Source organism: Sodiomyces alcalophilus (assembly GCF_042370955.1).
Source record: "Sodiomyces alcalophilus JCM 7366 unplaced genomic scaffold ACRALscaffold_2, whole genome shotgun sequence".
Classification (NCBI taxonomy): Eukaryota; Fungi; Ascomycota; class Sordariomycetes; order Glomerellales; family Plectosphaerellaceae; genus Sodiomyces; species Sodiomyces alcalophilus.
In genome coordinates this window covers 2884151-2912088 of record NW_027263533.1, presented here as the reverse complement: position 1 = coordinate 2912088, position 27938 = coordinate 2884151, and the positions used below count along the sequence as shown (strand labels likewise).

At 52.0% G+C, this 27938-nt stretch overlaps 7 protein-coding genes across 7 annotated transcripts; 4 read left to right on the top strand and 3 right to left on the bottom strand.

Annotated features, from left to right (window-relative positions):
* Nucleotides 1-4913: 4913 nt before the first annotated feature.
* ACRALDRAFT_1061386 (glycoside hydrolase family 26 protein) lies at nt 4914-7125 on the bottom strand. Its single transcript, XM_071016419.1, has 5 exons — nt 6840-7125; nt 6511-6769; nt 5692-6439; nt 5432-5623; nt 4914-5352 (listed from the first exon to the last, which is right to left on the bottom strand). The coding sequence occupies exons 1-5, from the start codon at nt 6991-6993 to the stop codon at nt 5290-5292; spliced, it is 1416 nt and encodes a 471-aa protein (XP_070877181.1). The 5' UTR covers nt 6994-7125; the 3' UTR covers nt 4914-5289.
* Nucleotides 7126-7996: 871 nt separating this feature from the next.
* ACRALDRAFT_2119270 (uncharacterized protein) lies at nt 7997-8775 on the top strand. The gene is made up of 2 exons (XM_071023807.1): nt 7997-8338; nt 8426-8775. The coding sequence occupies exons 1-2, from the start codon at nt 8060-8062 to the stop codon at nt 8738-8740; spliced, it is 594 nt and encodes a 197-aa protein (XP_070877180.1). The 5' UTR covers nt 7997-8059; the 3' UTR covers nt 8741-8775.
* Nucleotides 8776-9459: 684 nt separating this feature from the next.
* On the bottom strand, nt 9460-11735 carry ACRALDRAFT_1092158 (uncharacterized protein; the record flags this gene model as incomplete). Its single annotated transcript, XM_071019597.1, has 2 exons — nt 9460-10820; nt 10862-11735. The coding sequence occupies 2 exons, from the start codon at nt 11733-11735 to the stop codon at nt 9616-9618; spliced, it is 2079 nt and encodes a 692-aa protein (XP_070877179.1). The 3' UTR covers nt 9460-9615.
* Nucleotides 11736-11832: 97 nt separating this feature from the next.
* ACRALDRAFT_1092157 (uncharacterized protein) lies at nt 11833-14529 on the top strand (the record flags this gene model as incomplete). Its single annotated transcript, XM_071019596.1, has 8 exons — nt 11833-11853; nt 11916-11992; nt 12094-12114; nt 12188-12217; nt 12263-12295; nt 12331-12513; nt 12576-14105; nt 14141-14529. The coding sequence occupies 8 exons, from the start codon at nt 11833-11835 to the stop codon at nt 14298-14300; spliced, it is 2055 nt and encodes a 684-aa protein (XP_070877178.1). The 3' UTR covers nt 14301-14529.
* Nucleotides 14530-18354: 3825 nt separating this feature from the next.
* On the bottom strand, nt 18355-19002 carry ACRALDRAFT_2032937 (uncharacterized protein; the record flags this gene model as incomplete). Its single annotated transcript, XM_071020718.1, has 1 exon — nt 18355-19002. A coding segment is annotated over exon 1 (335 nt), but the record flags the coding sequence as incomplete, so codon positions are not given.
* A 1085-nt stretch (nt 19003-20087) lies between these two features.
* ACRALDRAFT_1074867 (uncharacterized protein) lies at nt 20088-21562 on the top strand. Its single transcript, XM_071018292.1, has 3 exons — nt 20088-20805; nt 20864-21209; nt 21294-21562. The coding sequence occupies exons 1-2, from the start codon at nt 20104-20106 to the stop codon at nt 20897-20899; spliced, it is 738 nt and encodes a 245-aa protein (XP_070877176.1). The 5' UTR covers nt 20088-20103; the 3' UTR covers nt 20900-21209; nt 21294-21562.
* A 1421-nt stretch (nt 21563-22983) lies between these two features.
* Nucleotides 22984-27194, top strand: ACRALDRAFT_1061381 (carbohydrate-binding module family 48 protein). The gene is made up of 3 exons (XM_071016418.1): nt 22984-23368; nt 23621-23756; nt 24824-27194. The coding sequence occupies exons 1-3, from the start codon at nt 23343-23345 to the stop codon at nt 26768-26770; spliced, it is 2109 nt and encodes a 702-aa protein (XP_070877175.1). The 5' UTR covers nt 22984-23342; the 3' UTR covers nt 26771-27194.
* Nucleotides 27195-27938: the final 744 nt, after the last annotated feature.

The following is a 27938-nucleotide window of genomic DNA, read 5'->3' as shown; positions in this document are numbered from 1 at the left end:
CCTAATCCTTAATAGCCTCGACCCTCTTTAGGTCCATAAAAACCCTATTAGGGCTATATATAAAGCCTAAGAACTCGACCTTTTACGTCTCGAACACGCACTTCTAAGGGTTTACGAATAGGGACTACTCCCTTAGGCGTATAAGGATCTCCTTAATATATACGCGGTAGGTACTAAGGTCCTTACTATATATCAGGATATCGTTTAGATATATAACGTAGATAGTATCGACGAGACCCTTTAAGGCTTTATTAATATAACGCTAAAAGCTAGCGGGGGTATTATATAGACTAAAAGGCATTACTAAGTACTTAAAGTGTCCGTACTTAGTTCTAAAAGCCGTCTTCTACTTATCCCCTTCTTAAATTCTTAAGCGATAATAGGCGTCCTTAAGATCTAACTTAGTATAGACCGTAGAAGACGCGAGGCGGTTAAGGATCTTATATATTAGGGGGAGCGGGGTACGGTCTTTACGGGTAACCTTATTAAGGCCTCGATAATCTATATATAGACGCAGCTATCTACCCTTTTTTAGTATAAATAGGATTAGGGCGCCTATAAAGCTTATCGATAAGCGAATCCACCCTTTAACTATAGCCTCCTTAATATAGTCTTAAAGGACGGCTAGTTCTTACTCGGCTAGGGGGTAGATAAGGCTAAATAAGGGTAACTTACCTTCCTTTATCTCGATTATATAATCCTAATACTAGTAGGCGGGTAGGCGGCCGGCCTTTATAATATCGAAAACGTCTAAAAACTCTTAATAGTATTCGGGGATAATATTCCCTAACTCGTCCTTATCCAGTAACTCTTAATATAGCCCGGGATTAAGATATTCTAGGATTCCTTTATCTAGTTAGGTCGGGTTAGGGGGTATAGGGGGTATAGGTTATAACGGGTCTAATTAGATAACCAGGATTAAAGGACTATCAGGTAATATATCCTCTTCTTCCTTAGTAGCGTTCCACTTTATGCCGATAACTCGGCTAATACGGGGGGCACCGGACTTTATAAAGCGGATAATAAGCTATACGTACTCCTTTACCTTCTTTAACTCTCTCCGACCTAGGACGCCTCGAAGGTCCTTTTACTAGAGTCGATATATCTATTCGCTAGACTAGAAAAAGGTAACGGGGTTATATTCTACTAACCAGGGTATACTAAGGATAACTTAGAACCTATTAGGGTCTATATCCAGCACCTTAAACTTAATCGGATATATCCGGATCCGGTCCTAACTATCCGTGACCTTAATATACGTCTAGAAGGACCCGATAAACTATACGTCGACCCTAGGGATAACCTATCTAAGTCGCTTAGGTGGTCCTAAGGGACTATAGTTAGGAGGTAGGGCCCTTTAGTCGATTAGGTTAACCTCGGCGCCTTTATCTAGCTTAGCGCTCCGGCGGCCCTATCCGCCGCTTAACCGTAATTCTAACTTCGCCTTAATCGCGCCCTTACTAATAAAGAACGGCTAAGATAACGGCCCTTCTTAGGCCTAAGCCTATCTAATAATAGGGTGCCTTAGGTTAACTAGTAGGTTATTCGGGTTCTAACTAATAAAGTATCCTAATAACTAACCTAACTTAGAGGGCTCCTTTAGGTATTTATTCCGGTAGTAACCCTTTTTATTATAGCTAAAGTATATAACGCCGCTATTGTTACGCCTCTTAAAGGGCCCGGGGGCTTCTATATCGTCTACTTCGATTAATTCCACGAAACCTTAGGGAGGTATAAAGGGCCGAATAGTTATAGTATAGGCCCTATTAGGGGCCCTATTACGCCCACGCTTCTTGCTACGGGGCTACCTTAGGCGATTATTCCGGGGCGCCTTTTTTTTATTCTTATATAAAAGAGTAATCTCTGCCTATTAGGCTATAATACCTAACGCCTTATTATTAGTAGGGATACCGGCGGCCACGATTTAGTTATATAGCGGCTTATTAAGCTTCGTTAAGATTAACTATATACGCTATTTATCGGGGAAGGGTAAGGATACCTTATTAAATAACGAGTCTAGCCTATTAATAAACTTAGCGTAGGTCTAATTTAGTTTCTATATAATCTAGTCTAAGAATAGCTTCTTAGTTATAGATATTTTATGGGTTTTATTATCGACTAATTACTCGGTTAGGAAGGTCTTAAGGTCCTCCTAGGTAGCACCTCTAGTCTTCCTATAAACGCGCCTATAGTGGGCACGCTATCGGGATTTTATAATCTTCGGTAACAGGGTAGAGGTAAGATAAATCTTCTCCGCTTCGGACGGCTTAACCTTATCGAGTATAAAACGCTCTTCGATTTCTTCGATAAATATCTAGAACTGGTCGTAGGACTGCCCGTCTTATTTAGGGAGCTTCTACGGAACTTTATACTAGCTTTTACGGGAGTCCCCTCTAGGGATATACTCGGAGGTATCGGGGTCCCTCCCTTATTAAAGGGGAAGAAAGCGCTTCTCCTTCTTTTCGCGGGCTTAGCGGTCCTCGTGGTGCTTAATCAGGAAATCGAGTTCCGCTAATAATAGAGTGCCGGGGGGGCGGCTCTCGAGGTCTTTAATATCGAATTAGGGTCCTGTCCGAATAACTTAGGGGGTCCCTTAGTCGAGTAGTAGTCCTACTATAGGATCACGACCGTCCAGGTCAGCTTATCCGCGAATCTCGAATTCGGGGTTACTATCTTTATCCTCTAACTCGGGCGTAAGGGATTACTCGCGATTAGCGCCTAATAGCCCGGCTTCGGCTCTTTCGGTAGCGGGGGAAGTATCCCGGTTACGAATAGTGGTAGTGCGCTTAGGGGGTATCTTAGGTACTAGTTAGGGCAGTAATAGGATTTAGAAAATAACTTAGTCTTTTCGAACTCTTAACGGTCGTTATACCCGTAAACGGTTAGAATAAATAAAATATTATAGGTTTTATATAAGGAGTAAAGAGAGTTATTAAGACTACGATAAGAATAGGTTACGAAGCTAACCTTAGGGGGGAATAATTATAAGATTATTCGTTAAGCCCCTTTAACTCAGGACTTAACGGGAAACACCCTACTTAAGGGCCAGTGACTATCCTCCCTAGGACTAGTATATAACAACCTAAAGCTCTAAGATAACAGGTCTTAGGCTAACTTAATAGTCCTAAAACATAACTCGGTCCTAAATATCTCCTAGGGTTAACCTTAGGCCGGTTCCGGGTTCCTAACGCATTCCTTACCGCCCCTAAGTCCTATCCGACCCCCTCGAATAGAATATCCCTAATACTTACCTATAACCGTTAGCTCGGATATATTAGTAGGCTGCCCGTTAACGTTAGCGATAAAGGTATAGGAGGTAAATTCGGGACGGGTGGCTCGCTACGGCCTAGGAGCTGGATCGTTAGGGCATAGGAAATCCTAGATTCCGTTACTTCGGGCCCTGACTTTATAAAGGCGCTTCTATAGCTCCTAGTCTTCGTGGCTTATATAGATAGTCGTATTAGAGGTTATAGTTATAGCTGTATATAGCTCGGTATAAATAGCTTTAAAAGGTTATCGAGTAAATAAGACTCTTAATTATTATAAATAGCGTATAACTTAATTACGTAAAAATAAGCGATCGATCTATTAATTTAATTAACTCTATAGAAATCTCTGATTATAGTGCTAAATTCCTGCCCTTATTCCTATAACAGATCCACTCCTACTTTCGGGCCCGGAATAACCCGCTCCGGACCTGCTTTAGGCCAGCCTATACGATACCCGCATCCCCCTTATTCGGTATCCCGCCGAAGTGATCCATAATTACAGTGGGTCTCTTCCTATTTAGGACAGATCACTAAGTCTGATCGTGGCTTAGGAAATTACAGTCTACGCGCCACTTCTATCTAAAGTCTCGGTACACTATAAGACTATAGACACGAAGATACTAAAAAGCCGTGAATTTACTAAGACGTAGACTTCTAAAAAGACTAGAATTCCCTTATATTATAGCACGTTTCCTGCCTAAAGCCAATTCCTTAACTAGAACCGATATTCGTAATTTTAGGGTCCCGAAGAAATAAGTTATCCCGGCGTGTATATATAGTATGTTATATTTATATACTCTATTATGGAGGTACCTTATAAGTATCTAACCACTATATTTATCTAAGAAGATACCTTAAAGATACTTATAATCCTATATATAATATACCGAGACTACTATAATTCCGTAAGCTATGCACCGCCTAAGCGACCCACTATAATTATAGATCACTTTAGCGGGATACCGAATAAGGGGGATACGGGTTACTGGTACTTATACTAAGTACCCTACGCGGGAGGGGGCGTTTATAGGTTAGAGCCCGATAACTAGTCAGACTATTAACAGTCTTAGAACTTTATATTAATAGTTATACCTCTAACCTGGCTCTAGTTAGAGCAAAATCCTCTATTTAAGCTCTGACCTATAGCCACCCCCTCCCGTATAGGTAGTAGTCTCGGTATATTATATACAGGATTATAAATATCTTTAAGGTATATTCCTAGCTAAACATAGTAGTAAGATACTTATAAGGTACCTCCACGACAGAGTATACAAATACAACGTACTATAGGTATATACCGGACGACTCATTTCTTTAAGACCCTAAAATTACGAATATCGGTTCTAGATAGTTAAGGAATTAGCTTTAGGAAACGTGCTATAATATAAGGGAATTCCAGTCTTTATAGAAGTCTACGTCTTAGTAATTTCGCGGCTTTAGTATCTTCGTGTCTATGGTCTTATGGTATACCGAGACTTTAGATAGAAGTGGCGCCGCGCGTAGACTATAATTTCCTAAGCCACGATCGGACTTGGTGATCTGTCCTAAATAGGAAGAGACCCACTGTAATTCTGGATCACTTCGGCGGGATACCGAACAAGGGGGATGCGGGTTACCGGTACTCTTAACTTCGTAGGTATAACAGAGTAGACTTGGTTAAAATCTTCATGGGGTAGCTGTCAGCCAAGGGATAAGGTAATGTTACATATCATCTAGGGGTCCCGGACACCAAGTCACCATCCTTTGGGGTTGGTGGTCGTGAGGATTTACTTCTAACTAGTAACCGGTCACCAATTGTCCGGCAATCATTCTTCGTTCGTAGGCGATCCCAAGGCAAGCCTGCCTCCCCTCAAGATATCTCAAAGGTAGGCCTGTCGAAGACTTATATGAACAATGCCGTGGACTCTCCTTCGGACTGTTAGCTACCTTGGTTATATACATGCGGATCTTTCTGTCCTCTGGTGTCCTACGTGGGAGGCCATTTCGTGCCGTACCCAAAACCATACTTAACGCACGCTCTCTAGCAACCCGATCTCCACCCCTGAATCTCATCCAGAGTGAGAACGTAGTCGTCATAATAGATCTATGGTAAAAAGTCAATGTCAGCTTATCTGCACTTCGTCGAAATACAGTGGCGTAAGATAAGTAAACACAGTTCATACCGTCTGTAGGGTCTCAATGCTATTCCATGCGGGATCATTGATGAACGGCGCATTCCAGACGCAGAACCAAGACCAGTGAGCCTCGTACGCCTGCAGCAGGTCAGGCAGAGGAGCTGCGCCGACCTCGGCGGCGGCAATCATCTTCTGGTCGTTCCCGAGGTCGATGAGCTGGCTATACAGAGCCGACATGGGCTACACAGCGAAACGCGGTCAGCAGGAGAAGGCCATGGTGGGAAACTAGGTAGGCAAAGGAAACTCACCCCGTTACCCTGCGTGTAAACGTCCGCGCTGAGGATGTCCACCGTCTCGTCTCCGGGGTACCAGTCGTCTGCCACGGAGTTCCAGACCCAGATGAGGTTGTTGATACCGTGGTACTCGGTCAGTCTCTCGTAAAGGATATGCCAGAGCTGGATGGCGGGCGCGGGACCTTGAGCGCCCCACCAGAACCAACCGCCCTCGGCCTCGTGCAGCGGGCGCCACAGGACCGGGACCCCGGCGTCCTCGAGGCGCTTCAGTTGAACGGCGATGGCATCAATGTCGCGGATGAGGAGGGTGTAGTTGGCGTTGGTGGTGTCCTGCAGCGCCGCGGCAATGTTAAAGTCGGTTGCGTCGGTGTAGAAGCCGCTCCACCAGCGCTGCTCCTCTGTGTCGTAAAGACCCGTGGGCGCATTCCAGTGCCACAGTATCGAAACGATGCCACCGCGCTCGTGAAACTCGATTGCATCCTCCACGGCCGTGGAAACGTCGCCCTGGTACTCGACGCGAGAGGGGGAGTAGTCCATCAGGTCCACGGCCAGGAGGGCCGGTGTCTTGCCGATTTGCTCCTGGATCCAATCGGCCCACTCGAGCTCCTGCTGACCGGATAAAATGTGCTGGCCGTAGATGGTGCGCAGATACGAGTAGAGGGCTCTGGCGTTGGCATCAGCGTTCGGGTTGACTAGAGATGGGTTGATGTTGTGAGGGGGGCGAGGAGCCGTGGGCGACAGGGTGATGGAGTCGATGAGATACCTATGCCACTGTATATGAGCGCTCTACCCCTGTCGCGAAGAGACCAGAAAACGAGACGAAGGCTTGCTCACCATCCCCAGTTACTGACAATGTCGATCGTATTGGTGCCGGCTTCCAGGAGCACCTGCCCTCCAGGAACCTCTTCAAACCCTTCACTCGCGGGAAGATGAACTTGGTCGCTCGCGCCGCCATTGAGGATAACGGAAGTGTACTTCTCGCCGTAGATGCCGGCATACCGAATCGTAAAGTCGTACAACCTTTGCGTATCGCTTTGAATCTCAAAAGTGATCCTGTCTTCCGGGCTTTGAAAACCCGTCACGTAGCCGGTACCTAATTGTTCCCAATGAGTAACAGTTGTCAAGAAAAAGAAAACCGGATGAGCGAGGAATATATATCGTACCGCTGAAGCCGGCCTCTTCAGTGGCCACGACGGTGCTGCCTGACAGAACGGCATCCTCGGCCTCGAGGGTGATGGTGGTGCCCTGTCGCTTAAGAACCATGGCGGACGCGACGGACGCGAGCGCCAGCTGGAAAAGGAAGCCGAGTGACTTCATGATTGCGGTTAGGAGGCCAAAGAGAAAGGTGCGCGTCGGCGTTCCTGGTTTCAACTTTCCAGGCATTGGGCTCCCCAGCCAGCTTATATGGTGTTCACAATCCGATAAGTCCCCCAGGCAGACGGAACCCGCCCCACGAGATGACGAGCGAGTTTACATACGCCATTGGAATTTTGCTGCGTTTTTCCTTGATGCCACGGCCATGAGAGGCAGTCACGGAGCTGTCCATTCCGCCCAGTCGGAATAATTATTTCCTGTGTGGTGTGCTTCGGTCTGATTCGGGACATCGGAGTGAGTTCCTACGTATTCGTACGTTTGTACAGTCATTCGCGAATAGTAACGAGTTGGCCCCACTTTCCCGCGCCGGGAGCCCCGGTCACCGTTTCCTACCGCCAAGCTGAGTCAGCGACTTTAGTACTTCGTACTTCGTACAGCTGATACCCCGTCCGCTGTCCTAAAGGACCGGATTAGTAATGGTAAGGTCGGTAACGACCAGCGAATGCCCGGTATTACATACGATGTTTGTATGATCTTTGTTGGGTTCACTTATTTTCGATCTATCGCCCTTATAAGGAATACCACTATTTACAGCCCTCTCTATCCTTCTCAAAGAGTTCCTTCTCAAAAGCCGAAAAAGACAAGACGCCCAGCACACTTGAAGCTGTCAGCGGAATGTCACTCTCAATAAAAGATGTCGATGCCGGCCACTACGGCGCGTTCACCACCGCCCTCGCCAACCTGCTACACACAAGCATCGCGGAGCACACGTACGCGGAGATCATTGACGGGATCCCGACGGCAGATACCTGGTATGCTTATCGTGGAGTTCGTCACGACATCATTGAGGCGCATCGCGAGCTTTGCCCGGGCACCCTAGACACCGCGCGACAATTCCGAGCGGATCTTCACCCCGAGCATCTAGCGTTTGATTCAACGGTTGGCATATCCCTCCCCGATCATGTGTCTCTGCAACCGGCTTGAGGTAATTCGCATGCCGTAATAGGTTCTTAGAGCTTATGAAAATTCGCCGCTGGGTTCGCGAACCTTTAAGCTGCGGCTGATAGAAATGCTAGCTATTGCATGTCATGACCTTGCTGCTCTCCTGCATCAAAAGTATGATGGAGGTTTCCACAAAGGCGCTCATGCCTGGACACCGGCGAACGTTTCGACGCCCCGGTGGCAAATCGCGCCTCAGCCCCCACGGTCTCCAACCGTGTTTCTTCATCCTGCCTACGACGCCTTTGATCAGTATCCCAGGGGCGTCGCCGACATGGTCGGTTATTGGGCTGAATCACGCCTCTTCGGCGGGGTTGTGCTTTTTGACCGAGGAGAAGACGAAATGGGCGTACGTATATGTGTTGAATCCCTCCCAGACGCTTTAAGCATGGTTGGGCCCTCGAAGGCTAATTCATGATCATATGCCTTCTTTCAGTGCCACGATGTCTTCCTTTACCCGAATGGGGGCCGCCGTCTCATTTTCCAGCCCTCAGAAGAACAAGTGGACCGCTTGTACACCTTTTTGACAACGCCAGCCTCCGAGAGTGATGAGATTTCACCTCCATTACCTCTCATTCCCGAGAAATACGCTCGGCGCGTGGACCCTTGGGACGCTTTTGGGTCGTTGCACATCTTCCGCAATCGCTATGAGCGTAGGAGGGGTCCGCGGCCGAGAGGTCACCTCGTTGCTTTGGAAGACGATCCCCAAGGCCAAGATCTTTTGGAAATCATCAGAGAACGGTACGCTTAATCTGAGGAGTCTGTCGGCACCGTCTAGAAGGATATAAACATTGGGGAGGTTAATAGAGAGATCAAGCCAAGTTTCTTGCTAGAACCATAGCAGCACTTCAATGGCAGGCCGTGTTGACAACTCGTGCACGGCTAGGACATGGGCGGTAAGCGGGTCCGTGAGAAGAGTCTGCTTAAGTGTCGATGTCGAGGTAAATCAAGACCTCCTTTTAGTTTTGTAAATTGAGTTGGATTAAAACCTCATGCGCCGTTCCCGCGATGCTCCGGGATCCGTTTCTCTGGAAGCAAAAAAAACGGCAGAGTGGACGGCTAGGCTACGGCATCGAGTTCGCATTGCCGATGTTTTGCCGTAGCATGATAAACGTCCGGGATCCCGTCCGCTCTCCAGATACTAGTTGGGTCGGCGACGACCAGCGAATGCCCGGTATTATTCGTACATATACGAATATGTTAGTATTATCTTTGTTTGGGTTCACTTATTTTCAACCTATCGCCCTTATAAGGGCTTCTCTTTACTATTTCTGTCACATACGACCATACCCACTGGAAAGCTCGGGATCCCGTCCGCTCTCCCATAGATAAGCCAGTGAGGGCCGGATTAGTAGTTGGGTCGGTGACGACCAGCGAATACCCGGTGTTGTATGTCTTTTTATTTTTCCCACTTTTTTTTTATGTTGCGATACGCTTTTTCGTGCTGTCAGTGTCGGTATTGTTTCGTTTGCTTCAACACACCTGGTTATTGTATTGTGTACGTTGTTTGTTCATGAATTCATCCTGAGCTTCTTTGTAGGGTCAGCTATAAACAAACCTTTACCTACACACACGTACTCTTTTTATCGTGCTTCTTATGTTTAAATGCAGATACTGAATCCTTGGTTACCCAGCCCGGCTCGAAGATTGCAATAGAGCTGCCAGCAACAACTCTTCGTCATCAAGCTGCCCCCGAGGCGCCGAGTCTCCCCCCTTGGTGTAGTGGCTGCGACGGTGACTCCGTGGCACGTTAGACCCATGCTGTGGAACCGCCCCAGCACCTCGGTCACCCTCCGCGTTCCTAGGCTGATTCGATCGCATTGAATCACGAGACGACTGACTTGGCCAACTGTCCGACTCTCTTCCGCCTGGCAATGACGCCAAGGCCGAACCAACGAAAAAGGGATTCAGTGGGTCCTCGGAGTAGTTGGTGAATTCATCCAGGATTGCGGCGGTGCTGCTTAGCCGTCGCTTGTAATATCCTCCTGCCGACGATGGTGACGATGATGACGTGGGTGTCGCTGCTCTCTTGCGATCCCTGCCCGAAGGTCCAGCGGCCGAGGCGTCTGACTCCACGTACCTACGGGCGTCGATGGTTGAGATCGAGTCGGTGTTTGCGGCGAACCTCGACCGCTGGATCGTGGTTCCGTTGTCCTCCGGGTACGAATCGGTCGTCGCGCTCTCCTTGCCGGCATACGAAGCTTGCGTAGGTGTCTGAGAATCGCCTTCCGACGAAGTGGGTAAGAGTACGACCTTATCATGGCACTCGCGCGCCGTTAGCCGAGTTCTGGGTGCCACAACCACCATGGAACTTAATAGAAATTGTCTCAGCTCGTCGGGTTTCCGTCTACAGTCCTTTTGGAAGTGTTGGACGATTTTGTCGCACCAGGCTGTCCCATCATGCGTGTACTCATCCTCGTAAGGTGGAAGATCGCACAGCAGCTCATATGCCACCACGCCGAGAGACCAGACATCGACTACCGGGGTGTACCCCTTTTTCACACCTCGTGCGCTAAGGTAGATCTCCGGCGCCAGATAAAGCCTAGTGCCGCAGAACGTCTGTACATCGTAACTATGCTTGGAGAGACCAAAGTCCCCCAGCTTGACGTGGATTGGAAATCGGCGTTGTATAAGAATGTTGGCTGGCTTAATGTCGCGATGCACGATCGGCGGCTGTTTTGTGTGGAGGTATTCGAGGGCTGACAAGCATTGAGAGAGAACCGAAAGGGCCTCCCCAGCCGAAAGGTTCTGCTGGAGCTCCAAAGACCCGCCCCGCAAATATTCGAGGTGCAATTCGGGATGTGGGTCTTCGACGAATGCAAGTAGCTTCACTATGTGGGGCTGCTGGATCTTAGCGCACGACCTTATACACCATCGAACCAGACGGACGGTACGGGTACGTGTAGACGAACATGGGAAACTTGTTTCATGACGCGTGCCTCGTTCATCCAGGCAGTCTTATTGACGCTTCGGCTTCGAACGACCTGCGCTGACGGCTTTTTGACGGCGAACTCTTCGCCGGTGCTGACGTTCCAATAACGCGTCACGACGCCAAAACTGCCCTCGCCAAGCGTTTTCTTCAGATAGATAGGTCCTGTGCCTGGCGTGTGGGTTCCCGTCGGGCGCCTGGTTTCGCCTACGAGTTCCAAGTCCCCGAAAAGATCTTCGGCAGTTGCTTTGCCCTGACGGAACAGGCGGACCTTTTTGGCGCACTCCTGGGATCTTGTATCGTAGCCTGCAACGACGATTTGAAACGAAATAACGTCCTGCACGATGACGACAATGTCATTCATACCCGAAAGAGCGCGGTGGCCGGCGACGATCCATTGAAATTTTCTTCGCTTTCCGTTCCCTTGCCCATTGTAAGTGACCTCGGTTCCCATTAGAGAACCCCAGTCCTTGACGATGAGGTTGTTAGTGTCCTCGAAGGTGATGCTGAAGTGACAGCCGGAAACCCCTTCGTATGGCAAAACGACGTCACTATTCGGGCTGGATCCGAAGACGATACCACGGTCGGTTCGTGGGATGCGGCTAAATTTGAGCTCAATACATGGGAGAATTGAGGAAGCCGGGGCGTCTTCTGGCGGAGCTGTAAGCTCCCTGGCGCGACGACTATATTGAGCCTTTGGTTTAGGTTCCACAATTTGGGGGGGTCGGTGACCTGGGGTATTTCTGATCGCCTTTTCCGCGAGTTTCCATGAGTGCTGAACGGGGTATATGTAGGCAATGTGATCCGCGTCATCCATATTGAAGCGATTATGGACAGAACATGTGAGTAAAGATTCTCTGAACAGTACAATATGGCCTTCTCCTAGCCTTTATGTGTTATATGTATATCATGGTATGCAGCTCATGAACGTCAATGTAAACGCTGTCCGTCAACAGAAGAGCGCATATCTAAGAATAGACCCTCACCCCTCGGATAGACCCCTCGGATAGACCCCTCGGATAAGGGAGACCAACCGTTTGATATAATTGGCTCCGTGGGCGGGTCACCAGATCAGTACGTACCACGTATTGGTACGTTGTACAACGTAGGTGCCCCGCTCTGTACAACGTGATTAATACCCAAAGCACGCCTAAGGTGTGATAAGTTGTGCCAAGAGGCTCTAAAAGAGGCTACCTGTGGGCTAGCGTAGCAGCCCACGGCAGCTCCTGCCTGCTAGGCCAGGCCCGGCACACCACGCAACAACAACAGCTACATAAGGCAACCGCCAGATGATCAGGAGTGCTGAGTAAAGCAAACACCAAACAACCACGGTAAAACTGCGAGCTACCTGCGGCCAGCGCATAATATACCCTCGGTGTGCTGCCGCTCCGTACTCCTACTCCTGGTCACAGAATGTCGTCTGCAGAGCCCACACGCACGACGGTCTCCATTCGCGACCTCGTCGCCTTTAGCGATGCCGAACTAGCCCAATTCATGGAGAAGCATCGATGTGCGGACGGTACAATCGAGCTTCCCGTCGATGGATGGGATGAACTGTCGAAAGATGAACGGATCCAACTGGCGAAAAGACTCGAGTAAGCAGTCCCTGCTCAGCTTTTCCTGTTACTTCTTGGTCATGCTTGTTCTGATGATGAAGCAGGGCCCAGGGGCAGGCCTTGAATCAGAGTCCTACGACTTATTCTCGGCCGCTTGATCTTGACACACTCGACGCACGCCTACGTGATGTATCCGATGGCAACGACACGCCTCCGTTAGGCCGACCAGAGATCCGCGAGAGAATACCGGAAACTCCCGCTTGGGAGAAGGCCAAGGATAAGAGAAAAGAGATTCGGGCATACCACAACCTCCGTAAAGAGGATGCCCACCCTCTATACTCGATCGACCTACTAGATCAGGTTTTCGAGAACCCTGGCGACTATCGCGAAATGATACGACCATGGGAGTACCGTTGTCGACGAGAATGTTGGGATTACTACTGGTCAAGCCGCGTGCAGCCGCGTGACTTATTCCGGAGGCAGCTTGCTAGGTGGCAAGATTTCCGTAAATGGCAAAAAGATAATAGGGGACTTGAAGACCCTGGCGACGAGTTTGCTGCGTACGTCGAGGCAAGAAATCGTTCCTATGCAGAAGAGGAATGGGACTGGCGGGGAATGATGACAGAGCAAGAACATGACGAACACGTGAAATGGGCCTGGAATGAGCATCAAGTGGTGCGACAACTGCAGCGATCCATCTGCAGAGAACGTGACTGCAGAAGTTTCCATGACTATGCCCAAGCAGTGCGGGAGCGCTTAGGGCGGCACCACTTCACTCGCTCTTTCCAACTACACGAAGACCCGAGCAAGCAGGACAAGCTGACCACGTGGATCGAGTACCTGAATTTCGAGTACTGGTGGCTCGACCGGTATACTAGTAAATTTGAGCGTTCGAAGCCGGCTCATGATAAGGACTGGCAAGAGCTCGTGGACTCGAATGTGTTAAGGCCTGGCGAGTCTTCGGAATCCATACGGACCTTGGAATGCGCTATGCAAGACGACTCGGAGGAGCGCATGGCCAGGGAGGCTGTCGAGTGGGCGAAATCGGCTGCCACCAATGTCCACACGAAGACTCGGACAGATTCAGAGAGATTGCTTACTCCTGAGGAGAAGCGCCTACCAATGTCACGGCCTGGCTCGGCAGCACTGATCGCCGCAGAAAAACGACTAGAGTTTCTCATTCGACGCGAAGTCTGCGTTAGAAAATTCGTTAAACGGACGTCCGTCTACGCCGGTGCAAAAGAGGATATTGTTTCTCAGAGGCATCTCGTCCAATGGGTCCTTGATCAAATTCCCTTAATTGAGGCAGAGATGACGCACACCGAAGGGGGCGAGGTCGGAACCGGGCCAAAGCTTGCGAAGAGGAGGCGCTCCGACGATGAAAGCCGTGCACACAGTCCGAAAAGGCAGAAGATTCAACATGGAGAGCAGAGCTCTCGTCTCGAAAGCAGTGTCGTCCTGGCTGAAACTACAGAGGCGGGCACGGAAGATTCCTCCGTAACCCGCCGAGACGCGGATCAACTTTCCCGGCCGGAATCGTTGGATAAGATGCCAAATCAATCCAAAGATGCCTCTGGGGAGATATCTCCAGAACCTCGTCGCAGTCCACGCACCGCTGCGCGCACCCGAAGGTCTCCCGGTTCCCAAGGGAGTGAAAGTTGAACAGCCAACGAGAGCCTGTTGAGCAGGCGAAGGCGATCGCGGAAAGCGGGGATCGCAGCCTAGTCGAACGCCTGAAAGAATTAGATTGGAGCAAGCTGCAAGTTAGGGAATGGGTCACCGGCCGAAAGGCAAGACGCAAGGGGGAAAGGGAGAGCTTTGCATGACGAGACGATCGATACAAGACCACGATGTATCACGAGGTAAGGTAGCCTGGGATTTGTCGATACATATGTAAGTCGGTAGGTACGTCTCGCAGGGAATTTGAAAGAGACTAGTCCCACACAAGACGAGTAATTGGGAGGATCGAAAAGAGATGGCGGCTTGCTCGGTAGTTGGTGAATGCAAAGATTCGCGTGGCACGGTTTCGCAACCGCTACGCCTTGTATTGCTGGCCGGTGTGTTCCATCATGGTGACCTGTCCAGGGTCGGATCGTCTTCGGTAGATCCAACGTTAACTTGGATGGTGGACCAACAGTCCTATTGCTCACCTTTCCCTGAGGAAACTGACATGCCGGCCTGCGTTATTTTGCCAGCTCCGAGTCCCGTTAGTTTTCCAAATTGCTGACGGTAGACGGTAGATGGAAGGTTAGAAGCCAGTACCTGCCCTACGAAGTATGACTGGATGAAACTGGGTACATTAGCACGTGACACGCACGGACCGGACCGTACGGGGCCGACGATGAAGGACAGACCAGACTTTTCTCTTCCTCTTCAAGTTTAGCGACGTATTCGTAAAGCAACTAACACAGGACACCACACCACACCACGCGAGGCAAGCCGGGCAGCGGGTAGCCCCTAGCGCCCAGGCGCATGCTTTAGAGGTCGGGCGGTTCCACGAGTACAGAGGCAAGATGGGATGAAGAAAGAAGGGGTCCAAATTCAGGGATTACTGGCATTCGTTTCGTGTCTCACGATATTTGAAGCGGCCCCAATGGGAAAAGGTCTACCTGTTCACCCAGATACGGGAGGTGATGGGGGCAGCAAGGATCGGACACGAGTGGCGAAGACGCGATTGATGAAGGGGCCCTTGGAAAGTCGAGATCCGAAGATCCGAAGTGGATTGGCCTGGAAGGATCGGTCCTATATGCGGGCCAGACAGTCCAAGCGATGGGATCGATCCCATACGTGTTACAAGGGGTAGCTCGTGGGTTCAAGGGGAAAGCGTGGTTCTATGAGTTGCCCTGACACCACATGTCGCCAACCCCTTCTCTTTCTTTTTTTTTCTGCATGCCCTCCAGTCCCCGACTTCTCGTGCCTATGGTGGCAGTCAACCGGCCACTGCAGTGCGGCTCGAATGGCAAGGCAGCCTCCGTACTGGGCTTGCTTAGACTTGAAAGAACTCTTTCTCCTCGCCACGCCTCTGAAACAAACGACACTAGGGCCAGAGGACAAAAAGAAAACGATCCAGCGCCTCGGGACATCAGTCTCGGATGGGGGCTGGTTGTTTCATCCCCATGGCAAGCTGTGGACAGCCCGGCTCGGTCCGCCCAGCGGAGACGGTCGAGGTAGGCCTGCAGATATGGCGCGGGTGGGGGCTCCAGGGCATATCGCTAGTCTCGCTAGGGGACGGGAGGTCGAATTCGATTGCGATGAGGCGTTGCGCAGAGTTTACCTTGATTATTGGCCCAACCATCCCAGACATACGCTTGATAAACTGGTATGAGAACAGATTTGCCGGTAGTGGATCGATGGATATCTCGAGGCATGCTATCTTGAGAGTGTCCCAAGTATGGGATGCGGGGGGCCGGAGGAGTTCTTGGAACGTCGGGAACCCGTGTCGACTATCCTGTTCCCTAAGCGAGCGAACCGCCAAACTAATAAAAGAAAGATTATCCACGGTGCTGAATTGGGTGTTGGCGAGATAAATCATTAAGCGCGGTAGTGATGATCAGCCAGTGCAGAGGTGTTGCCGCACCTGATGCATATTACAGACATTAGCCCAACTCACATACAACGTACAGCGTACATGAATCATTGTGGTGCCCCGCCGAGATCTTCGGTAAGGCAAGCAATTTGCTACATTGTTAGGCCTATGTAGCTTTATCCATGAGGCGATCCGGGAAGAAGGGGGTGGCGGTGTCTGGGAACAGGGCCAGAAAAGGGGGTGGCTCCATGGGAAGGAGGTGCAAAAGATTACATGTACATGTCCCCATCGACCAATTCCCCCGCCGTTTTTGTTTCCTTACGGATGGAAAGAGGTTTTCGCCTTTTTTGGCACCCGTTATGGACCCCGTCAAATACTGCGAGGGTCACGTTTGGAAATCCCGACCCGTTTAGAATCCTTCTTGGCGATGCCTCGGCAGTTGAAGGTCTCGCGCACCCGAGACACGGAGTGCATGTAGCATCAACTCTCCTTAGAACATTGTGTGAAGGAGGCCAAACTCGAACGGAGTTCAACAGAACGGCCAAGGCGGGGGACACACTTTCAACGAGAGGAACTTGGCCCGGCTACGACAAATGACAACGTCCGGGAAAGAACAGATCTTTTTTGTGGACATGCTCGAGTGGGCATCGAGTCCAGGCCATGCAGCATCTGTAGAGTAATCATAAGTTACAAGGTGGTCGGCGTTTTTGTCCTGCGTTCGTTCTCAGAGGTCGAGGAAATTCAAGACCCATGCATGCGACAAAGCCAAATGACAAAGGAACAGAAACATCTCCCCGAATGCGACTTTGATTGCTATTTCGAACTGAAGAGTATCTGGTCCAACTCATCTATTCGCGTTATTCCCCCGTTATGGGCATTCGATGAACCTGACAGGTCATCATGCCAAGATGGTGGTGACCAAAAGCAGTGCAGTTATTTACGGCGAGGACAAAATGTCACGTGACACATAGCCGGCCTTGTTACCAAAAATAGGACTAAGCGCCGCCAAGCGAGAGCAAGCAGCACCAGCATAAAACTTGTCCTAATCAATACTAGCGTACCCACTAAATCATCCGCATCATAATCGCTTCTCACACCGGTCACCCACCACACCACACACCACTCTTTTCTCTCCGATCATCGCCAGGATGAAGAAGCCCAAGTCGGCGCGGCGCGGCAGTAGAGGGCATTGCCAGTGCAGCTGTTCCGTGTAACTACAACTACTCCATCATCCTCGGCGACCAAAGCGTTTCTCATCCCGATGTGAACCCCTTCATCACACCCATGCGGCCACGTCTTTGATACGTCAACGCATACAGTACGTTGTACAGATAATAGCTCGATCGGCGAGGGATTCACCAATCAAACTCAAACCGTTCCTCGCTCACTCTAGCGTTGCAGGGTCACTCCTAGTCATTCCTTCAACGGTGCCCCTGTGCTAGCAACGTATCCATGGGCGGCAGCGGTTAGCTCTCACGTCACTTTCCTCCCGCATCCATCTGTGCCGTATCCATATTATTTTCCGAATGGCTGAGCGGCCATGAGGAAACATTGTTCTCTCCTTTGAAGCCACACAACGACGCTGTTCCATGAACAACTACAGTACATTACATCCCTTGCGAACGCGGGCCGTTCTGCAGCCCGGGGACCAGCTGCCTACGAGTTGGTCAGAGCCGGGCCACTTTTGGAATGTTTGGAGCGTCCAGTTGGTGTAGAAGCAGGCCATGTGCATACATATACTTGCGCAGCTGCATGCGCGGGAAGGTCGCTTAGGGGCCGCCGAGACGCTCTGCCCCTGACCTGCAGACCAACAGCGTGCGACTGTGGCGCAGGTGCAGCCATGATCCTGGGATTCCAACGGTCGTTTTTTAAACGGATACGGTTTGGGCCCTAGACCCCCTCCCCCTGCCTTTCATTCGGTCTTCTTTCTAATCATTCGTGGCCAGAAAATGACCGGGCATCTACGTTGTTTTGCTCGCCCAAATTTGGTAATCCAACCCAGTGATCGCCATTGGGAAGACGCCATACGCGCGAGGAGTTCGGTCTCTCAATCCACAAAACGGAGGGTCATTGAGAACAGCGCAGTTCTAATTATGGTCCCAGTTCGCCGCGCTGCATGGTACTTTTCTCTTCTGCCCCTCTTACTCGTTTCTCTCCACAGAAGCATAGAAGCGAAAATAGCGAGCGTCCAAAGTAAGTATGCTCTTAATAGATCCCTGCATCCCGCCATCGCGGGAAACCCACCCACCCAGACGGAGACCATGACTTTGCTCAGCAAGGTGTACTCGCTATTGGACCGGCAAGACTGGTCTTACCCGACGGGACCGAGTTGGCCAGAAGGATCATCTCCCCGTCTGATCTATGGGAACGGCGAACATGGTGGCACCGTCTAAGACCCGAGGAACAGGCATGTTACGCAGCTCCCCTGTCAAGAGCTGCAGCCCCTGACTACGCAATCGACGTCAACATTCCGCTTCCTGCTTACCATGGCGTTGGTCCCTTGGTCTGGGCGGCACTCCCGGCACTAAAATAAAGGTTGATCTTACAACGCAACGTGCGTCGTGTTCCATCGCAGATGGAGAAAACCTATACAGGACACACACTCTCTCTCCTTTTCGGGACCTCCTCGCCAACAGCATTACGGTTAGATAGACTTGGATCGACGAAGCTCTCCCGCCCCTTCCCTTCCCGTTCCTCCTCCTCCTCCACCACCACCACCTGGGACCCCTTTTCGGCCATTCTGCACCACCCGCCATTTTCCCGATCATCTCCCGCATACCCTTCTTTGCGTCGACACCCTTGGGGCTGACCCTATGTCTGCCGTTGCCTATCGCGTCTACGTCGTCGTCCCGGGTGTTATTTCCATCTCCTTGAAACGTTTTCCATCGATTGCCAGAAACACCTTCGGCCGGCTGTGCCATTGCTAACTTTGGCTCTTCATCCTCGTCGCCTACCACCTGCCTAGCACCGTTGCCTCCCGTGCACCACCCATTGCATCTCTGTTTTAAATAACTTCCATTTCATTTTCAAATCATATATAATGGCCAGCATACAAGACATCATGAATGTAGATGAGAACCAGTTGGACGACTGTTCTCAGAAGCATAAAGAGGGCAATACCCCAACCTTATCCCAACTCCATCCATCACCTCATACGACATCTCCCAGTTTACCAACATTGCCTGGTCATGTTATAAGAGAACGAGCCACAACATCTCCCCACGACTTCCAGAACAGGACGCATAGCCCATCTGCTCTCATACATACTCCCTCCATACTCAGGTCATCGACGAACTCGCGCGCATCGTCCGTCACCAGTACCAGCTGTCCCGACCAGTACACAGGCAATACGAGCACTGATTCATCCATGGATCCCAACCTGTATGGGTACGGTGGTCAAGACCAAGGCCAAGGGTACGGCCCTGGTTACGTTGTACCGTCATCATCCGGCTATGCCACCTCTTCCAGAACGTCAACGTCTAGGAGGCCCGTTACCAACATGCCAGGCACCGGTGAGGTCCCGTCCAGGCTCACACCCATCACGGGCCGAGTTAGTCGGGCAAAGAAGGGAGTGCCCGTCCACACTTGCGACATGTGTTGTCCTCCCAAGGTAGGGACAATCCCGCACCTACCCTGTCTCCGCGGACTGTTACACGACCGGCTGACTCTTGTCCTCTGTCGTCCTCGATCAGACTTTCACTCGAGCGGAACATCTTAGGTGAGCTCATCCTCCCCGTCAGTACAGGACAGTAGACAGCATGCTAAACGATCCTACCCTTCTTCAGACGCCATCAGCTTAGCCACGACAATCCGCGTTTCGTCTGTTCAGTCCCGGGCTGCGACAAAGCCTTTTATCGCAGGGATTTGCTGGAACGGCATCAGCAACGCCAGTATGTCCCCATTCCACGTGCTGGCGGATCAACCCCCAGAGTCTTCCCATGCTGACTTCCTGTAGCGAGATGGAGGGAGACAAGTTGAGCAAAAGCAGAAGCCAAAGCCGTAGGACCTCTTCAGATTCGACGGGAAGAGGAGGGAGTCGCCAAGGCATGCGACCCTCGGCTGCTGGGTACAACACCGCTGCGGGGCCCTCATCAGCGGCGAGCATGTCAATGGCACCGGATATGTCAGGTAATCTAGCCTTCCCGCCCATGGGCCACCCCGACGGCGCGCAGCAATCCATGTCTCCCCCGATGAGTGGTGGCCATGAATATTATCCGCCCTCCTCCGGCCCATCCCCATACGATGACAGTGGGTATCGAATGCCCTCCGTACCGCCTCACCAACCAATGACGCCACCGCAGCCGACGTCTAGCAATCATTTTGAAGCCGCTTCTGTCGCACCAGCATTCTCTTCCATCGACTACGGCCAATCTCCCTACGCACCGCACCTATATCTCGAGACACAGGGTCTCCCCAGCGTGAGAGATTCGGCAGTGGACGGCCGCACTGGATTTTCTCACCACCAGGAGGCCTCGGAGTGGTTGTCTTCTGGCTCTGACAGCACGTACTCGACATCCTCGGATGATTCGCGACATGGAGGTATTTGGCCAACAGGTGAAGCGACAGCCAACAGCGACTGGCAAGACGGCAGCTTTGTTCCAACCTACCCGCTTCGAGAACTCCATAGCCCCTCCGGCGGGCCCAATGCCATTCCAACTTCGACTACGCCCGTCTTCTTCCCCTACTCGACATCCCCGCCACTCGATGCTAGCCATGTCTACACGTCAATGGTCGATATGCCTCTGTCGCACTTCCCGGACGATCACGCGCTGTTGGACCCCCATCCGCAGCGCTTTTCCAGCATTGTGGGTAACCCAATCCTAGCGTCAGCTTCGGCTTCGGCTCACTGTTTTGAAACTCTAGTCTCCTCCCCGACGGCGCTTCCGCCGGACCGAATGATGAACCCCCTAGCCTGTCTGGGCCGCCAGAAGGAGGTGGCGGTTGGTCCCCTGGCGGCCCTGACCCCAATGACCAGTTCCTTGCTGTCGCCTCCTGCGAGTGCCTACGAAGCCATCCCTGGCGATCTGGACGTCTACTGGGACAGGTTTCACCGCTTGCTCCCCGTCGTGTACAGGAAGCTTTTGGAGAACGCAGCGCCGAAGGCAGAGGCACTCCGCTGCGCCATGGCGGCTATGGCCACCCGGTACCTCAGCGGCAAGGGCCATCGCGTCAGGGGTAGCCAGCTGCATGAGCTTAGCAGTCCAGAAAAGTACGTCAGAAACGCATTTTTGAGGGTAACTCCGGCCTTGGTTGTTCAAAATGCGCGTACGCGGGTCTTGCTAACGTTTCTTAGCCGCGCAGCCGTGACTTATCTATCACGCGAGGGTCTAGGAAGACGTGGTAGCTGCCAAGGAGACCCCCGTCGAAATGTCCATGTCCTTGACAATGATCGATCCGACTCGCCGACTGAGACGATAATCGAGTCGTATGGGTTGTTCGACATGGCCATCGTCCGGGGGTATGAGGTCCTCCGGCTACAATCTCAGAAGACACCGAGACAGTCATTTTACACCAGCCCAGTCTACGCTGTGGCGGTGGTGTCCCTCTCGCGGCGATGGGCGCAACCGTCTGCCAATGGACGCGATACGGGTGAGGAGTGTGTTGAAAGGGTCGGTTTTTGATCTAACGCCGGGTTCAATCATTTTGCCCTTTGTTCCTTTTTGTTCCTTTCCACTTTTCTTCTTCCCCCGGTCCCAATATATCCTCCCGCATCTTCGTTAGACAGTGTTTCCTCATTTTTTCCCCCGAATTCGTCTCCTTTCTCGTCTTTTCTGCCCTCCTCCTTTCTTTTCCCTCTCTATATTTCATTGAGATGGACGGCATAGAAGGGCAAGGGGAAGAGTCTTCTTTTTTCACGATTGGCACGCATTGTATTACTTACGAAGCATGAGTTGACGATGGTTATGAGTTGGATGATAATGGATGAAGAAGGCAATCTTCGCTTGGAAATAGATCCGCTACCTGGCATATTGGAGGATACCAGGCTGCAATAATTTTGATAGACAGACACGGGGTGGCAACATGATGCGTATACATACCCAGGGATAGCATGTGGGCGGCATTCTCTTTTTTCTCGGTAGAAGCAGACATGCGGAAGGAGTACTGAGTAAATTCAACATTGATTTTTTTCATGATTGGAATGGCACCTGTTCGTAACAGGGGCTGCTTGTGGTCAACCGGCCGAGTCCACCACGATGGCCAGGCCTGCCGTCCGTCTGGCGGTTCGTTCAACTCGTCCATGGGCTCGAGCTACCGCATTTGCCGAACACATGCTTTGTCCCCCGGAGAAGTGGGCTTGGACTCTGGAGCTAACGACGTAGCATCGGCGGCGGAGTAATAGTAGGTAGTAGGCGTCGGGAGAACTAGCGGTCACTTGCAAGGATTCGAGGATTTTGTCAAAGGGCTTTTCTTGTCTTCTATCTTCGAAAGGATGGAATTAAACGGACAAGACTGATGAATAGTCGGCAAGAGGAGAGAGACGAACAGCAGTAAAGGCTTTAGAGAAAGGCCTCTCGTGTTAGCGGGTCGCGCCGTGTATTAGTAATACCGAGCAGGTACAAAGTGCGAATACGCTGTACGTTCATATGATTATGTCATCCCGGAATCCGTTCGTACCCTGTACATAATACATCCTCCTCTGCAAATCCCACGAGGATGTCACACACCGCCACAAGTCTATTTCGTACAGTTATATCGTACCATCCTATGTAATCACGTAGCATTGATACCTTACGTACGATAGAAACTGCTCTCGCCCGAAGCGAGTCCTGGAAACAAGCCTTGTATCTGTCCGCCGACCGATTCCGACCCAATGTAGACCCAATGTATTCACTCACTCCAACCCGAAAGGACTAATAATCAAGCCTGTCACCAAGTTGTCGTCATCGAAGCATTGAACGAGAGCCAACTAATTACCTCCCTAGCTACCTAATCTGTTTCCCTTCTCACGTCGTTCCCTTTTCCCCCTTCGCCTCGCCAATACGAAGCATCTCGGTCTCGAATGCTCCCTGCCCGTCCTATCTCAACTCTTATCTATTCGTACCTAATCTCTCCTCCCACTCCATCGTTCCATCTTCTCCATCATTATTCTATTCTCTCCTACCCCCGCCTTCTCATTTAACAAGCGCACACACGCAACAACCCAACCCCCAACCACACACACCACACACCGCCCATTCTGCCGTTTCGCTAATTGTAAAGTCATTCGAATATTTTTTTCAAAAACCCACCGTCTCCCCACCATCGAGTCTAGTGAACCCGACCCGATCCTCAATCCAAAAGTATCCTCTCCACTCGCGACCGCACGAATCGTACGAAAGTAGGTACATACGACGTACAAACAATGGCCGCGTCTTTCAAGTTCACGTGGTATGTCTCACCGGCAGCTTCATCCTTACGATACAACCCTCCCCTTATTTTTCCCGTCTTCCCTGGAACGCCGTACGCGCCGCATGGGGTTTACTGTCGAGTCCCGGCTGCCGCGTCTCCCGCAGTTGGCGTCCCAGTATTTTAGCGTCCGAACCGAACCATGACGCGCTGGCTCATCACTCGACTCCTTTGCAAAAAAGCGTCCACAATTCTCCGCTAACCACCGCGTCCTGTTGCCTTGCCCTCTTATAGGAACCATCCCGCTGAGGAGGTCTACGTGACCGGCACCTTTGACAATTGGACCAAGTCAGAGAAGCTCGACAAGGTCGGCGATACATTTCAGAAGACGGTCATCCTTCCTGACACCTCGAAGAAGCTATATTACAAGGTTTGTCCCTCCATCTTATTATTATATTCTTATTATTTGTATTGGTCTTAATCTATGCCCTTCTTTCCACTCACATCATGCCTCTCTTTTTCTTCTTCTTGCATCATTCCTTCTCTTCCTCGCTTTCTTGTTTGCTGGCACCTCATTCCTTCTCCCATCCCATGGAATGATCCCATTCTACCCTTGGAGGCATATGAGGTATTGCCCAGAGTTTGGTGGCGAACACACCACACTGAGCACAGAGCGCCTAGCAGCCCGCCTACCAAAACAAACCGTCATCAGCGGGATGCACACGATACCCGAAGCTATGGCCACCGTCTGCCAAGGCCGAGGCGTTCCTGCTCTTCGCGCTTGTCCGTGAAGACGCAGCAATGGGCCGAGAATCAATGCGGCCTAGTGGCTCGATTGGCTCGGTCGGAAGGTCACGAGTTTACCAAATGCGTTCCTGTTCACCCTCTATGCCCGTCCTTGGCCGCCTTGACCCAAAGGCGGTCTGGTCTGCGTCTGCGTCTGCGCCTGCGAGGACTCTGCGTCTGCGTCTCTGCATCTCTTTTTGCTCTTGAACTCCTGGTCCCTGCAGCCAGTTCGCTCGGTATGACCATGATCACTTGAGTATGACGCAACTGGCCCATCCCGTCCCAATTGGCGGGCGGCTTGAAATCTCCACCTCCAGAGGACCAGCTCCCACCTTCAGAGGCTACCAGGTGATTACGTCGACTCCGACAGCAGCTTGGGAGATTGCATCTGGCTTAGCGCAAAAGGAAGGGCCCAGCCGCTTCAAGGGTATTCCTGGCCTTTCCCTCGCATAATGTGGAGCAGCCTCAGACCCCTGCAACAACAATGGCGTCAATCGCCCCCCCTTCGTTCTTTTCTTTCCCCCAAGGTCCTGGGCGCATTTAACCGCATCAGCACCACTACCCCCCTTTTTCTCAAATTAGCTTAGGTTTATCATCATTTTGCCTTTTTCACCCTCTTGAATCCTTTCTCCCCCGTCGCACCCTCCTACTTCGAATTGAATCTACCTTACCACGTCGATAATCAACTGACATCTTCCCCGTCTCGTCCAGTTCGTCGTCGACCACAATTGGACTACAGATCACACCGCTCCACAAGAACCCGACGAGGAGGGAAACATAAACAACTTTTTGACTCCCGAGCAGATCACCATGCAAGACCCGGCTGTCACCATCATGAACTCTGTGGGCCCTGATTCCACGACGGCCGAATTGGCCAAGGACATTCCTTTGGAAAACGGGAATAGCAAGGACGAGGCCAAGGCGGAGGAATCCAAGGAGGAGCCCAAGGAAGAAGAGGCCCAACCCACGCCCGTTGGCGCCCCTGGGACTTTTCCCGAGACGCCCGCTGAAGAGCTCGACAAGCCCGTCAGCATCAATCCCTTGCCTGCTACCGATGTCACCCAGCCGCCCGTTGTCCTCGCCCCAGGCGAGCCAATTCCCCCTTCCCTTCAGTCCGGCGACATCAACGCCCAAGTGACCCTTGATAAGGAGTCGTACGAGAAGAGCGACCGTCTACCTGGGCTCACCGACGAAAACTCGACCCTACCCGCGACGACCGAGGGAGCCACCGTCATCCCCGAGTCCAGCCTGCCCGCCGTCACCGTCGCGAGCGAGGCCTCTAAGGAGGAGTCTGTCGAGAAGTCTGCGGAGGAGCCTGCGGAGAAGGCCGAAGTGCCCGAGACCGTCAAGGAAAGCCAGGAGAAGGCTGGGGCGGCGCCTGAAGCCAGTGCCCAGCCCACCGAGGTCGCCGAAAAGGCTGCCGTTGAGGAGGAACTCAAGGAGGCCGTGACCGAGGCCCCCTCCACAGCCGAGGGCACCTCTGGCTTCGGCACCGAGAAGTCCGAAACCCTGGGTATTGCCGCGACAGCCGCGACAGCCGGCGGCATTGCCGCTGCCGCTGCCGTGGCGGCCACGGGCGCCCTCGCCGAAAAGGCTGAGCCTGCCATCGAACAAGTCACAGAGGCCGTGAACCAGGCTACGACGGCCGCAACGGAGGCCGCCACTAAGCTCCCCGACAGTGTGACGGAGAAACTGCCCGGATCTGTACAGGAGGTCATCCATACACAAAAACAAGAGGACATCCGGCAGGAGGTAGCGCCGCAGGTCCCCACACAAGCGAAGGACTCTCTCGTCGATGCGGCCCAGAGCCCCGAAGCAGCCGGCAACGCCGTAGCTGTCGAGGAGAAGAAGGAGGTGGAGCAGGAGCTCCTTGAAGAGGTCAAGCCGGTGCCTGTCGTGGGCGAAGAGCAGCCGGCGTCGGAGGAAATCAAGGAAAATATCCGGCAAGAGGTCGCTCCCGAGGTCCCGACCCCGGTGAAGGACTCCTTTGTCGAAGCAGAGAAGAGCCCGGAAGCCGCCGGTAGCACGGCCGTGGTCGAAGAGAAGAAGCAGGTAGAGGAGGAACTCCTCAAAGAGGTCGAGCCTACCGCGGCCGCGGACGAGCCGCAGCCCAAGGCAGAGGTGGCGGAAGAAGCCAAGCAGGAGGCTACCCAGGAAGTCGCTCCCGATGTCCCGCCCGAGGCGAAGGCGTCCATCTTGGCGGCGTCTGCGAGCCCCGAAGCTGCCGCCAGCGCTGCCGCCGTTGAGGAGAAGAAGGAAGTGGAAGAGGAGCTTCTGAAGGACGTCAAGCCTGTCGCGGCTGTGGGCGAAGAGCAGGAGTCCAAGGCAGAACAGGTCAAGGAGGAGTCGAAGCAGACGGAGACGCTCAAGGAGGCCCTGGCCGAAGGTCCTGCTGAGGAACCCGTGGCGGCAGCACAGGCGTCCCAGCCGGCCGAGGCAGCACCCAAGGCGGAGGCGGCGGCGGCCCCGACCGAGGCGCCTCAGGAGGAGTCGGCGCAGGTTCCGGCGGCGCAGGTTCCGGCGGCGCAGGTTCCGGCGGCGACGAACGGCACCGCGACCGAGGAGTCTGCCAAGCCCGCTACTGGGGAGAAGAAGAAGAAGAACCGCCTGAGCGCCTTCTTCGGCAAGCTCAAGAGCAAGGTGTCGCACAAGGAGTGATAACTGCGGGGGTCGGCATGCTCTTCTTCGACCTGTCTATGCCATCGGTGGCTAGACTGTCGCCTGGAGTCGAAACATCGGGCTAACGCCCCGTTGGACGCGGTGGTTTCTCCTTTTTTTCCCTAGTTCTTTTTGGATGGACACCCCTTCATCTTGGCTCGTTTCGCCTGGTCTCGTTTCTTTCTCTCATGATTCCCCCCTAACGGTTTTTTCAAGTTGGTGGTTTCTATTGTTTATGTTGTTTCGTTTACTTTGTTGCAAGGTAGTCGGCCACGAAGAGGTGGGAAAGAAGAAAATGAGATGATGTGACGGGAACGTGCATGCATTGGACGAGTCTTGAACGAGGAAGACTAAAATGTATGTTAACGAACAAGCGCTTGCTTGTTTTATTATTATTCATATTATTTTATTTTTCTCATCCCCCCTCCCCTCCCCCTTTATCTCCTCCACAGGCCAGATATTATGATTATTTCATCGCTTACAGCTTAGGAGACTGAGAGGCGAGGATTGCCCCAACCATGTATGCCATACTGTTGCTCTCACGCCGGGCTTGTCTGTTCCACCTCCCACGGTATCCCTCGAACCTTCTGCCCAAGACCCAGGAACGTCGATACAGACCCTTAGATGGAAAGCTGCTTCTTATGATCATGCGGTCGCACCTCCCTGGCTGCCTACGCAGTCGACGGGACGTAGTCAGTTGCGACCTACCGGCCTTAGACCTTCCCCCAGCATACCTCTGACCATACCTTTACATATGAGACTGAAGCATCCCCTCTCGCGTCCTGAATTTCTCTACTTCTCTTCATATCTTTTCTCAGTTCGTCTGTGTTGATTTCAGTCACTTACTAACATTCGCTATCATTCCATTCTCAACGACATACGAGCTGCCTCGAGCTCTTCCTTTCAGCTCAAGTCGCTCCACTACTCGGGTTATCTCCCCAAGGGTGCCTTTCACCTGAACCTCTGCATTAGTTAGCCTGACATGGCCGGCGGCAGCTTCGAACTCGGCCCCATCTTGGAGGCCCAGGAAGACGCCCCGGTCAACCCAAGAAGAGAACCGCAACGGCCTCATGGTCAACCCTCGCCTGGCATAGCTGGGGACGCTGACGACCCTCCGCAAGAAGGGAACCCACTTCGGCCACCGAGCGCGAGCAACTCGCCAAGACCG